The sequence below is a fragment of the Pyrus communis genome, chromosome 2 (genome assembly GCF_963583255.1).
Source record: "Pyrus communis chromosome 2, drPyrComm1.1, whole genome shotgun sequence".
NCBI lineage: Eukaryota > Viridiplantae > Streptophyta > Magnoliopsida > Rosales > Rosaceae > Pyrus > Pyrus communis.
Window position 1 is genome coordinate 6,180,204 of NC_084804.1, and position 14,034 is coordinate 6,194,237.

The 14,034-nt window shown below is 34.7% G+C and overlaps 1 protein-coding gene across 1 annotated transcript; it reads right to left on the minus strand.

Annotated features, from left to right (window-relative positions):
- Nucleotides 1–6,219: 6,219 nt before the first annotated feature.
- On the minus strand, nt 6,220–7,923 carry LOC137726599 (berberine bridge enzyme-like 8). The gene has a single exon (XM_068465536.1). It carries the CDS (start codon nt 7,873–7,875, stop codon nt 6,253–6,255), a length of 1,623 nt encoding a protein of 540 aa, XP_068321637.1. The 5' UTR covers nt 7,876–7,923; the 3' UTR covers nt 6,220–6,252.
- Nucleotides 7,924–14,034: the final 6,111 nt, after the last annotated feature.

Here is a 14,034-nt window from a genome sequence, read left to right on the forward strand (position 1 = left end):
GAAACCACTTATGAGTCCAAGGAATAATAGGAACAAGAAGAAGAAGATGAGGAAAGAAGAAATAAGAGAGAAGAATAAGGAAGGACAAGGAGAGTGAGAAAAAGGGAGAGAAAGGTAGGAAGAATGAGAGGAGAGAGAGAGAGGGGAACGAAGAGAAGGAACAGAGAGAAAATCACGAACAAGATAAGGGAGGAGAGAGAAAGAACTAGTGCTAATAAAGAGATAGAGACTATCTCTCAATTATACAAGGGTAAAATTTATGAATGTAAAAATAATTAAAAAAAAAACCAATCAGTCGTGACATCATGCCACATGGATAAATTTTGTCCCTCTTTAAGATCAATAAATTTTTTTGTGCTTCTCCATAATATAGTCTTATAATTTGGATGCATGTGTAATTGCTCCTTAAATCTAATTTACGAGGGAATTAAAGGGAAATTTTATTTAAATTCATTTAACCTTTTTTTACACTTAATTTAAGTTTTAAATGTTAATTGTCTATTTTACCTTATTGCATAATTAATATTAAGTACAAAATGAAATTAATAATAAAACTCAAATTTATCAATAAACACCAACACTATAATTAAACTCTACAATCACTCTTTGTTTATCCTACGTTCATTCTAGCTAAAACCCTAATAGTTCTCATAGAGAAAAATAAGTTTTTTTTAATGATGGATGGTGATTTTGAAGTTTTGAATCCTCCAACCTAGGTATGACTCAATTTATGAATTTTTTGTTCATTTGATTACAATTTATGAATTGGCATCTGTGTTCTTCATTTTTGTTATCTCGTTCGTTAATACAAGTATCAATTCAAATTTTCTACAGTGACTTACAAATAACATCTCATTTGATTTTCATTGCTACCAAATATCACAGTAGTTTGCCTAACAGGGCATAATTGCCCTTTTACTTGGGGAATTACCATTACAAACACGCCCAACGGCATTATTCATTGCTATCAAATATCACAGTAGCAACTCACTCAGAAATTCTTGTTCCCTATCTGGGTTTGTGTTAAATATTCTATGTTTTGGAGCAAGTAAATGTTAAAAAACATCACCAGCAAATTGGCAGAGGAGGAACAAAACGTCCAGATGATGGCATCAATGCTCGAGGATCAGCTCCAGTTCCAATCAGTACATATCTGATTTCCTTGTGCAATGCAACACAATGAATCTGCATTACAGATCTTATGAAAGCTTAATTTTTGTTCTTTTAATAACGCAAGCATTACGGAAATTGCACCTTCAACCCTTAAGGTTTGTAATTCACAAACAAACCTAGTACAAGCAAATCATGATGACACATTGATACTTTACCCAGCCATTGCCCCCAAAACCTAGTACAAGCAAATCATGATGACACATTTATGCAGAGGAAAGTTATTAGCTTCGCAGAGCAGAGCATAACAGGGACAAAGACCGACATTCACTGATGTCCAATGGGTGTAAAAATAAATTCACATATTGAATTGGGTTTATGAGGGTATATTAGGTATTAAATTTAGATTTAAAGAGATATTAATAGTTTAGTTAAAAATTAAATGGATGCAAAGAGTAAATTAGGTGTAAAAATAGGTTACATGAGTTTAAATAAAATTTTCCGAAATTAAATTTAAATGATTAGAATAGTTAACTACAATAGGGGCTTAATTGTATGACTATTGTTTTAACTGTCAGCATGGCAGAAAAAGCAATAGGGGCGAAAATTGCTATTATTAGGTGCAGATATAGTAATAGCCACAATACTTTTAGGGACAAATATCTTATTCGCTCCTCCTGGAATTTAAAGGCGAAAATTAACAATAAATGCATCTAACAATAATTAACATATACAGATAATACTGCTGGTGTGGAAGCCAGACTTGTGGTCAGAGGGGGCTGAAATGCCTCTATAAATCTTCCTAGGCTCCGAAAGCAATTAATAACCGTGGTTTGCCACTCATTATCCATTTTTTAAAATTTTTTTTTTTTTTTTTTTAAGAAAATAGTAGTCGGACCAAAATCTAGTCCCATAGAGACAAGCACGAAGAACATTGATGAGATAAAGAGTAGGTCGGCGACGACAATTTTTGTAATGACAATCGGAATCATGTCCGATTACTGCCATTGTAGGTGGTTGGGAGGGTTTATGCGTTTGTGTTCTTTTTTATTTTTTTATTTATTTTTAAGCTTGTCAATTTTGTATTTGAGGGTAAAAAGGTAAGTTTGCCCGACAAAATTTTCAAGTTGGGTGTAAAAAGATAATTATTGGGTGTAAATAAAAATTTCCTTAATATTTTTAAGCTTAAAGAACCAAAACTCTCCCCATACCATAGCTCAAAGGAGCCTTGTACTTGGCTCTGTTATTGAGTTGGGAGTCAAATAATTGAGGCTCAATCTATGGAAAGGGTTAAAAAAAAAAAAAAAAAAAAGAGGAGGAGGGAGCCAAAGGTCACTTAGGCAATCTCTAATAGAGCAGATTAAAGTTTTAAAAGTAAAAAAATGGTCTGATTTATTGAAAAACTCATCACTAACTGATAACTATGTTATAATTCTATGAAATCCACTAGGTCATTATTTAGCCAAAAAAGTATCAGTGTTGCAATAATTTATTCAAATACAACAGTTAGATTTGAAAACATATAACGATATTTTAATTAAATTAACTAATAAATTTAAAGTACAAGCTTAAAACAAATAAATTATTAAACGGATATGTTTAACCCCTTTGGTTAGATGAAGATGATATATGAATATGACTTGATTTTAAAATAATTTTTTATAGAACTATAATTTTGGACAGAATTATGTTTTATTTTTCGGTTTTCAAAAAAAAAAAAAAAAAAGTTTTATTTTTCAGTTGTAAATGGCTTTTAAGGCCTGCGAATAGCCTCCCTCCGACTTACAGTGATAGGCAAACTGGGTTGCGGATATATTTCCTTGTTGATATATGATCACGGTATCCCTTCAGTTGAAGCAAACTCCTTTATATATGCTATTTATCTCCACATCAAGAGAGAGAAGAAAATAGAAATGATGAGCTGCCCATATACAAGAAGAATTTTCAAAAGATGTGACTTTTTTTATTTTTTATTTAATGGCCAAAATTAAATAAAGGTATACACTGTTTAATTGTGTATGTTCATCGTACATTGGATGGTTAAAAATTATAATTTTTGACTTAAAATTAAATATAAACATTACCTAATAAAAATTAACCGTATAATGTACGATGAACGGACACAATTAATTGAACTTCCGAATTCCTACAAAGAGAATCCAAAGAGGATCCTCTTCCCTTATTTTTGTCACTTAATTTTTTTTTATATTTATATTCAATTCAACAGCCATATTAAACAAGGATGTAAAATGAGAAAATGGATAAGATCACCTCCTTTTTCTTCTTTTTGTTTAAATACTTCCCTATTTGAACATTGCAACGTATTGCCAATGTAACGCCCGCCATCTAGTATCTTGGATGGCATTAATTTTTAATAGCAAATAAAAATTACGAATATGAATAATATATATGACAAATCATCCTTCAATGGTTGTAACTCTAGTTGGCATTTTGTAAGGTTGCAGAAAGCTGCATATGATCATTTTAGTTTAGTGGTACTTATTTCTAGATTATTGGAAGTATTTATAATCTAATTACAACTGTTGTTGTGTCAAAGTTTTATAATTTAATTACAATTTACTTATCTACATTACTAATCACTATTAATATTGCCTTCAACTTTACAACATGTTGATCAAAGCAAGTTAGAAAAAAGCCAATTAGACCCCACTAAATTTGTATGACGGAATGTCTTTAAATGAACATGTAAATTTTTTAACAAGAAGATAGAAAAGTGAAACCCCGAAAAACCTAGTAATTTTTCAATTTTTGGAGTGATTTTTATTGAAACTTGTAATAATTAAGTACTAACAAATTGGAATATTGGAAGCAATATCTTTCTTCTTCTTTATGTGACAGCCCGTTCCGGAATTTTTAAAACGTACGCATGAAAGGACGATTTTGCCCCTAGTGTGATTTTTACGTTGTATGGTTGTTTTGAGCTTGGTGTGGCTGGTTGTGGACCACACACATTCCCCCACACATTTCCTTCACCCTTTCCCTGCCCTGCATCCTGTCCCGTGCCATTTCCCTTCCCATTTTCCCCTCCATTTGTACTGTCATACCCCAAAACCCCTGTAATCTTCACAGATCGAAGAAACAAAGTACATATCCATGCTCGTGAGGTCCGTAGAAGTTCAACCATACCCATTTCAGGTAAGGATACCTTCATTTTCACGTCGAACTCGGGATACCCGATTTTTGTCACTGTTCATGCACACGTAAATTCTTATGTTTTTGGGAATTTCAAGCTTGTAGGAAGCTTGGTGAGGTCCTTAGGAGGCTCAGGGTGGTTCGTTTGAAGGTTTTGGACGTCGGGATCGTAAGTTTCGAAGTTGGCCGGAGTTGGTGGTGTTTTCCTGGCAAGATTTCGTGGATTTTAGCACTTGAAAGTGGTATGAACTTGTTCCTCTCGTTGTAAGCTTCAATTTGGTACCAATTTTGTGAAATTTGGTTGAAAAACGAAGAAGATAGGAGGATTTAAAGTTTTCCCGATTTTCTGGCATCGACGACGGCGCCGGAGCCTCGCCGGAGAAGATGACGGAATATTTCGTCAAAACAGACGGAATATTCCTAACGGCGTTAACGGAATATTCCTGACGGCGTTAACTGATGCCGTCAGCGTGCTAGGCACGTGCCTGCGCGTGGCCGTGCCTTGGCCGGCGCGTGGGGGCGCATGCGACGGTGAAAAAATTTTCTAAAAATTTAGGGATGTTCCTGAGGTTGAGTAGATCACGTTGGTTTATTCATACACCCCATTTGAGCATTGTATGAGAAGTTATTTCATAAGGTTGGTTATGTGCTTTAAAATTAACGTTTTTATAGTTGTTTCGCATATAGGTGAGACCTATCCCGAGGACGAGCGTGGTCACTCGAGGCAAGGGGGTTACGACCTTTCTACATACCAATGAGTGGACTTTTAGTTTTCCGTATATACCTATATACTCATGTTTTCCCAGAAATTGATTTGAAACGTTTATTCATTTATATGCCATGGTTATTGTTTGCCATCATTTACGCATTATTAGTTGCATATATATATATATGTTTGGCTCTGCGGACGCACAGGTAAGTGCCAGGTGAGTATGATTTATATTTACGTTCAGTAGTGATTCTAGATACATAGAGAGCTCATAACCTGCACCCTCGGTGTTAGTGCTCCCGCCCAGAGTTGGGCACAGTCCTTCACGTGATGTTCACCTCCCGCACCACACGCTCATCTTGGATCCAAGTTAGGTGCACAGTCCTGTCGTACAGACCACTTTAGGTGGTTCCGACTCGTAGGTGACCCGCGATTATTCGCCCAGCCTTCACGTGATCGTAGCACTTGAGCGTACTTATGTTACACCCAGGCCTGTCGTACAGACCACTTTAGGTGGTTCCGACTCGTGTGCAGGTATAGTTAGTGAGATGGAGATTCGAGCTCTAGATTCAGCCGTATAGGTCACATTAGGTGACTCCGGCTGATAGATTTCAAGGCATTTGATTTGGCATTTCCTGAGCACTTGCATTTTACTTCGAGGCATATGGCACGACATATTTCTGAGCATGACTTATATATGTATGTATATTATATTTTTTTCTGGGAAGTATACGGGTTTTATGGCGAGGGGTTAGAACTTGTTTTGAAATGGTTTTTGAAAAGCTTTGTTTTTGCCCACTCACGCTTTTGTTTTGCGCCCCTCCAGGTTCTAGTTGGCTAGCACGTTTGGTGGCTTCCCCGAGGATTTCCCCGGCATATCTGACAGACTATCACCAGTGTAGGACCATCTTCGGGTGTGCTTTTGTAGTGTCGTTTTCTCCCGGACTGCATTAGGTCTTCGTGCTCTGAACTTTGTTGTCACACATTGCTTGCACATGTATGTTTTTACCTTGTGTTAAGCTGGATTTTATTTATTCGTATTATTACTTTTATTATTATTTTATTAGCTTATGCACTGTGCATATGGTTACGTCACTTCCACGTGACGGCCAGCATGCCCTGATCTCAATCGAGGTGTGTCACTTTATTTCTTTGGCTGATTAAAACATAGAGTACAATTTTTTATTTTACAAACAATATTAAAGATATACATAAAAAAAACATAACAAACAAGCTAAACGACCATATCAATCATAATGCTAGTTATAACTATTTCCTCTTTAGTGTGGAAGAGTTGGGATACTTTGTTCATTCCTAAAGAAATTACCAGGATCGACCTTGGTCTTCACATTCACCAACCTATCAAAGTTATGCTTGAAGTACTTAATGCCATAAACTCTCCCCTCCAAATAGCTTGAAATGCCATTACCATTATGGTTGATCCCAATGTCAAGATCCTTGTAGTTGTAAAAGGCTTCCCTTGGATTTTTGGAAACAAAAGGAGTCATGTACATGTGGAGCTTTCTTGTCAATTCAATATAATGATCTGCTGCCTTGGTCCCTAGTATGTCCCAGTTTGTTGCATACTGAACCTTCCAAAGATTCCCAGCTCTATGAGGAAATGGAGTTGCCGACGCCGATATCTCACTCATTTTTCCGCCGTAGGGGTTAAAGGTCAACATTGGTTTCTCAAGCTCAATCATTTTCTGAAAAATCCACATCAAACCAATTTTTGGAATTGGTTTTTTGACATAGTCTGATTTTCTCTTCAAGCGTGTAAGAACTTGAGGTGTTCTAGAAAGCAAAGCTTCAGTAGCTGTCCCAGTTGGGAACCCCGTCCAGAAAAGCACAGATTGAGCCCAGCTCATTTCGGCGCAATCAGATTGCTTCAAACCCAATTCAGGGAGGCTCTTGTTCATGATTGAAAGGAGCCTCTCAGAGTCTCCGAGAAACATGGCAAGAAATGAAGCCTTAAGAGTCTTATTGTTTCCTCCACTATTATTTGAACTAGTACCATTTACAACATCCATGGTAAGCCTGATGAACAAGTCATCGTCAAGCTTATGCGCGATATATTGCCAACGGTAGACAATGTCTGTCGCATTTTGTTCCAGGATTCTTGAAACATTGAAAACAGTAACTATTTCTGGAACGCGTACAAGATTAATTTTATACGCGATCACAACTCCAAAGCTGGCTCCTCCGCCTCCTGTAACGGCCCAAAAAAGGTCTTCTCCCATTGATTTTCGGTCGAGAAGTTCACCATGCACATTCACAAGTTGTGCATCAACTATGTTGTCAACTGACAAGCCGTACTTTCTCATCATATTACCATATCCACCGCCACTGAAATGGCCTCCAACGCCAACTGTAGGGCAAACACTAGCGGGAAAGCCATGGGTTTTGCTTTTCTCGGCAATTCTATAGTAAACTTCACCAAGAGTAGCCCCCGCCTGGACCCATGCAGTCTCGGATTTGATGTCTACGTGGATGGACCGAAGATTAAACATGTCGAGGATGAAGAATGGAACTTCAGCCACGTACGATACACCCTCGTAATCATGGCCTCCACTTCTAATCTTCATTTGCAAGTTATGGATCTGGGCACAAACAACGGATATTTGCACGTGGGACTCATGCAATGCAGTGAGGATGAGGAAGGGTTTTCGGGTTGTAGATGTGTTGAATCGGAGGTTTCGGATGTAAGATTCCAAAACGGATGAGTAGGAAGCATTGTTGGGAGAGTAAATTGCTGGGGCAATCGGGTGAGAAGGTTGGGAATGGTTTAGAAGGCAATGAACAAAGTTCTCAGGATCAGCTGAAGTTGCCCACGAAGTAGATAGAATCAAAAGAACTAAAAGCTGTAAGATATGTGGAAGCCTTGGAATTGCCATTTGTAGCATATATTTTGAATGGAAATTGTTTTTCGTTTGTATGTATATGACCTATCTCTAGATGTGGGTTGGTATTTATAGGAATTGGATCCTCTTCGAGGCAATGCCTCGGATGCTCTGATCAGATAACACGGATCGTTGGATTTTAATTCAACGATTACAATTATTATAATTTTTAGAGGAATCTTTTTGTTTGTAACTGTTAGATCAAAATCTAACGATCTGTGTTGTCCGATCATGAGGATCCCAAGGCATTAAACGAGGATGTTATTGTGACAACTAATCATATTATTATGTTTGACAAAAAGCATGATACATTATTCGATTTATTTATTTTTTCTTTCTAAAAAGATGAGCAATTAGTGACAAACCACGGTTATCCATTTCTTTCAAACTCAGAAGAGGCTAGTTGAAAATTGTACCTTACCTACCGATGGCCTCGTTCAAGTAAGTACGCAGATTACAAAGTATCGAACATAGGATTTTCACAATTAGTGTAAAATATTGCTAAAATGCATGTATGTTGTAAGTTTGTCCGGTAAAAGAATAATAGTTCATTCATAATTTTGCGTATAAATACAACGTTAAAATGAATTTTTGATAAGTTGACGTGGATTTTTTCGAAAAAAAAAAAAAAGAAAAATCTCTGGTGGAATTTTCAAAAGTTGTGGCTGAACTGAAATTCGGTGGGGATGAAATTATCTGCAAGTTGAGTTGAATGATGCTGCGACAAAGTCAGAAGAGGATAATGCTTTGATGACAGAACGTCGAACCGTCACTGCCATGTATGAATTGCTGTACTGACGTTTTGATGGAATCGGTATTTAATTAATAATTTTAATTGGCATTAATTATGTACTTAATTAAAAGTATGTATAACTTAATTGATGCAATGAACTATCATTGAATTATACTTTTAATCTAAAAATGGCAGCTCAAACCAATAAGATTTTACGTTTTATGAGAGTTGGGGAGAACATCTACCGTATATAATATTACTCTAACTTTACAAAGAGATTATTTCTACAACTTAAACTCGTGACCTTTAGGTCATAAATAAGCAAGATTTCTACTATACCAAAGCTTGTCCTCAATTGTAGCTTTAATCTATAAACTAAAAATTCATTATAGCTATACATGTATTCAACAAAATATGGAACACTGGTTATTGACACTAATTCTTTGAGGATTCTTATTAAATGGAGCATACAGGCAACTCCTTAATGAGGTAACTTGAAATAGATCTAATTTTATGGCCCAACATTAGGATTAGTCCAATTTTTAGTTATTTTTTATTTAGGTCCTAGGACACAATATCAGCACTTTTTGTTGTTAGGTTAACCTTTTTACACTGTGATCACTATTTTACCCTTTTATAGCTTTTAAACGTTGTCTACAAATTTCCCACGCTGTAGATTTGTATCATCATTAGTTATCCATCATAAAAAAGAGTAATTCTTCAGTTTCTTTCATCTTCTGCTTTCCAATTTCTTGATAATATTTTTTTGAATTTGAAATACTTATCAATCTATTTTAAGGAGGCTTTTAATTACTTATGTTAGATTCCCTATTTGACGGCATAACCCAAATTTCTGTTAGATTTTTTACAATCTAAGCTACCTGTCATATTAGTATTTTTACAATCTAAACTATTTGTCATATAAGTACGTGTACAAGCTAAACTACCTATCCTATTACAACCACCTATCTTGGTGGAACATGTAATTATACATTTTTTATTTTTTATTTTTTTGATTAGAAACATGTAATTTTACATGATTCTCGTTTTCGACAATAAGGTGCAGTCCTCCATCTTGGTAATGTCAAAAGCCCCTGAACCTCAATGTTAAAATCCAGTGGAGCAATACTTATATAACACAATCACATATACAACTCGCAAATCATGTATTTGAAATCTCATGGGGAAGTGCCATACCTGTTATCCAGGTAGCAAAAACTAAAAAACCCCCAAATCAGATATTTGTCATGTTTGCTTTCATCATCTACAGAGATGTTCCTTATAGTTCTAATAGCTTCATACGAATTCGAAATTCAAATTTGGATGCTAATCCGTAGGAATCGCAAGGAATATTCAAAACAAGAGTGGATTAAGGTTGTTGAAACCATGATTTGTAATTTAAAGTTCAAGTCAATTTCTGGAAGAGTCCTAATAAAACATTCAATGGCAATTAATGTAGTTTGAAATCAAAGTATGAACACCTTAATTGCTGACGTGGATGATTGCTCTACTTATTAGACCTCACCTATGACTGTGTAATACATTTGACCCATATCAGAACAAGCTTATAAAATTGGACCCATATCAAAAGACCCCTTCTCTAATTTACTCTTCTTAAAGATACTCCTCAGATTTTGGCCAAAGATTCTTACGGAGTTATCGTAACGCAAATCATGTATTTGAAATCTCGTGGGGAAGTGCCATACCTGTTATCCAGGTAGCAAAAACCAAAAAACCCCCAAATCAGATATTTGTCATGTTTGCTTTCATCATCTACAGAGATGTTCCTTATAGTTCTAATAGCTTCATACGAATTCGAAATTCAAATTTGGATGCTAATCCGTAGGAATCGCAAGGAATATTCAAAACAAGAGTGGATTAGGGTTGTTGAAACCATGATTTGTAATTTAAAGTTCAAGTCAATTTCTGGAAGAGTCCTAATAAAACATTCAATGGCAACTAATGTAGTTTGAAATCCAAGTATGAACACCTTAATTGCTGACGTGGATGATTGCTCTACTTATTAGACCTCACCTATGACTGTGTAATACATTTGACCCATATCAGAACAAGCTTATAAAATTGGACCCATATCAAAAGACCCCTTCTCTAATTTACTCTTCTTAAAGATACTCCTCAGATTTTGGCCAAAGATTCTTACGGAGTTATCGTAAAGGACTAACGCTTCACATTTGTCGAACTCATGCACTACTTATAATAGATCTTTAATTTGTAGACTAAAACTACAAATTAGTCATAATTCACAAACCAGTACTTTGATTTTCTCCTTTTCAATGTTAGGGGGAAAATACTGTTCATATCGTAGACTCATACTCATCCTCGCAATCGTATCAATAAGCAAAGGGTAATGCTATTTTCAATTTATCTTTTTTAATTCATTTGATCCAACGATTCAAAATTGAAAAAATAGATAAAAAGTAAAAATAAGTATGTAGATAGCATTACCCAAAGTTTATCTCTCTTTGCATAAAATTAAACTTATAGTTTTTATTAACCAGTTATGCAAATTGTGTAGGAAAGGAAAGTAATACACCTACTCTGCCAAGTTATATTTGTGTAAAGACACGTAGCTTGCACGTGCAGTGCGATCAGGTTGCGGCCCGAGTTGATGAGTTTTCCATAAAGCTAAATAAGTTTGATCATGGATAATATATAAAATATATAAATAATAATTAGATATTGCCAAACCACAGCTGTATATTAAATTTTTTAAACTAAGCGAACAAATAGGGAAATGTACTGCTTTTGAATGCATCTGTTGGTTACACAGTTGAGGGTGAACTCTAACATTTCGAAGGAGAAAGATAGCTAGTTAGCAGTTGATCTCCTGTATTTTATATGTGCATATCATATGAAGAGAGAGAGAGAGAGACCCAACCTGCTGTTGAACACTATTACAAAAGGGTTTTATTGTCTTAGTTGTTGTGTCGATTTAATATAATATAGTGGCGGACAAGAGAGTTACGACATCCACTGAACATGACGTCGGATTTACTGTTACTTAAAAGCATCATAAAATGTCTATGTCACTTTTAAACCGACGTAAACATTTAATGTCGTTTATAACCGACACACATTTTAATAATTTTTAAATGCTGGCATTGCTTTAAATAAAATAGTGTCGCTTTTAAGCGACATAAATTATGGGTGTCACTTGTAGGCGACACTGAGCGACACTAATTCTTGTTTTTAAATATTTTAAAGCTTGCGTCGGTTCTGAGCGACATAGATTTTAGTTTTTTAAAAATATTTTGAAACCCGGTGTCTATTGTAAGCGACAGATTGATGGTCTTTATATACTCTCCCCCGTGTTTTCTTCTTCTTCTCTTGCATTTTTCTTATTCGTTCTTCCAATTTACAAAGCCTCCCCGTGTTCTCTCTCTTTCACCTTTCTTATTTGTTCTTCCAACTTCATTTGTTCCTTCTTCACAACAGTAAGTTTTTCTTGCTTGTAATATTTTTATTTTCTCCTCTTATGTTTAATTTTTAGTTACAATTTATTTTTGTAGGGAATTTATTTAAGCTGGTTGAGTACATAAAGAATTGATCAACGACGGAATTCTTCCACAAATCAGGTTTCTATCACTAAATTCTTTAATTTTTAAATTGTATAATACACAAGTTTATTTATTTAAAAATTTTAATTTAAGTACTTAGATAAATTTCTAATATTTTTGTTAAATTAATAAAAATTTAGTCGAATTAATTAATTTTGTCACTTGAATTGTTATGAGAAAATGGAATGAATAATATTTATAAGAATTTATGTTAAATTAACAATATTACATAAACTTATAATATTGAGTAATATAAGAATATATTATGTTAAATTAATTTTTTTTGCACTCTAATTGTTATTTTAATTTGTTGTAAATACCTCATGTGAGGACAAAATTCCACTAACACGCGCGACTTAACTGACGGAAGTCCATCGGGTAAACCTCTATTCATTAGCTATAAATACCTTTCTTTCTCTTCAATTTTTCTCTTCAGTATCTTCCTCTCATTTCTTATGTATACCAGTTTTGTAGAATGCGAGGAAGTGGTGAGAGGAACGATTAGAGAACACATCAGAAAGTTGTGTCAGTGGTGGGAGGGTTTGGAGTGATAGGTTGTTTTTAAGGATATCATAGTGTGTGGATGGACGATATAGATGTAATCTTAGGTGAGTTAATTGTCAAGGTTCGCAGTAACTATAAGATTTGAAAATATAATATTATAACTAATATTTTAAAAGGAAATTTTTAAGTCGTTTGGATGATTTTTAGTTTTTCAACTTTGAAGACTAATTTAGTTGTTTAGTGAATTATCTTTTTAAATGTTTGAAGTTTATCGAAATAAATTTGAACTTGAATAGTATATTTGAATGCTTATTTTATAATATTTAGATTTATTTATTTATATTATTTTTAATTGCCGTATTGTGTCTTTATTTTTAGAAGTTTGACGTATCTCCGTGTCGTGTCGTATCGTATCCGCATATCCGTGTCCGTGTCCATGCATCATAGGAGGAGATGATTGAAGGGAATAGTATTAGGAAGGGAGAGAATCCTACTTCGATGAACGGGCTACAGCTAAAGGCAGGTATTGCCGGAATTTGTAGAGAGTGGTGGATGCTGAAAAAAACGAACTAAAAAAAAATTCGAATCGAACCGAAATTGGTTGGTTCGATTTCGATTTTGGTGATCTGGAAACCAAACCAAACCGATATATATATATATATATATATATATATATATATATATATATTATTAGGTATTTAATATATATCAATTATGAAAATGAATTAACATGCTAAACAAAGCCGTCAACCTGGGAAATTAACTTGACACATATTCTTCCTTGGCCATTTTCTTTTGGTGTATCCACTTTCAATTGATGATGAATATTTATGTTCATTTGAGGAACCTCGTAATTTTATTCTTCTTTGTTAGTTATTCCCCTTAACCAAAGCAAATTTTATCACCAAAAACAGTTAGAAATCTTCAAAAATTTGTTTGAGTCTAAACATTTAAGCTCAAGCATGAATTTTCATTTCAAATTAAAACCTCTACACAAGGAGTTGATTTTGAATTGTTTAAGACCCAAAAAAACCAAAACCGAACCAAAATCGGACCGAAAAAAATCGAACCGAACAAAAATCGAAAAAATTTGAACCGAACCAAATTGAAAATTCGGTTTGATTTTTATTTTAGCAAAATACCGAACCAATTGGAACCATACCCACCCGTAATACAAACCGAGTGACATGACACATAAAGGAAGAGAGTGAGTGAGGACGGGTGAGAGGAAACAGGATAGAGAGAGTGGCTAGGGGTGAGAGTAGAGAGGATAGGGAGAAAGAAAGGAGGAAAATAAAAAAGAAAAAAAAATTACGAAATAGATGGAGAGAAAGAGAAGGGAATTGC

What these genes read in the sequence shown, in the direction of transcription:
- LOC137726599 (XM_068465536.1), bottom strand. Translation starts at nt 7,875, where the DNA reads ATGCTACAAATGGCAATTCCAAGGCTTCCACATATCTTACAGCTTTTA.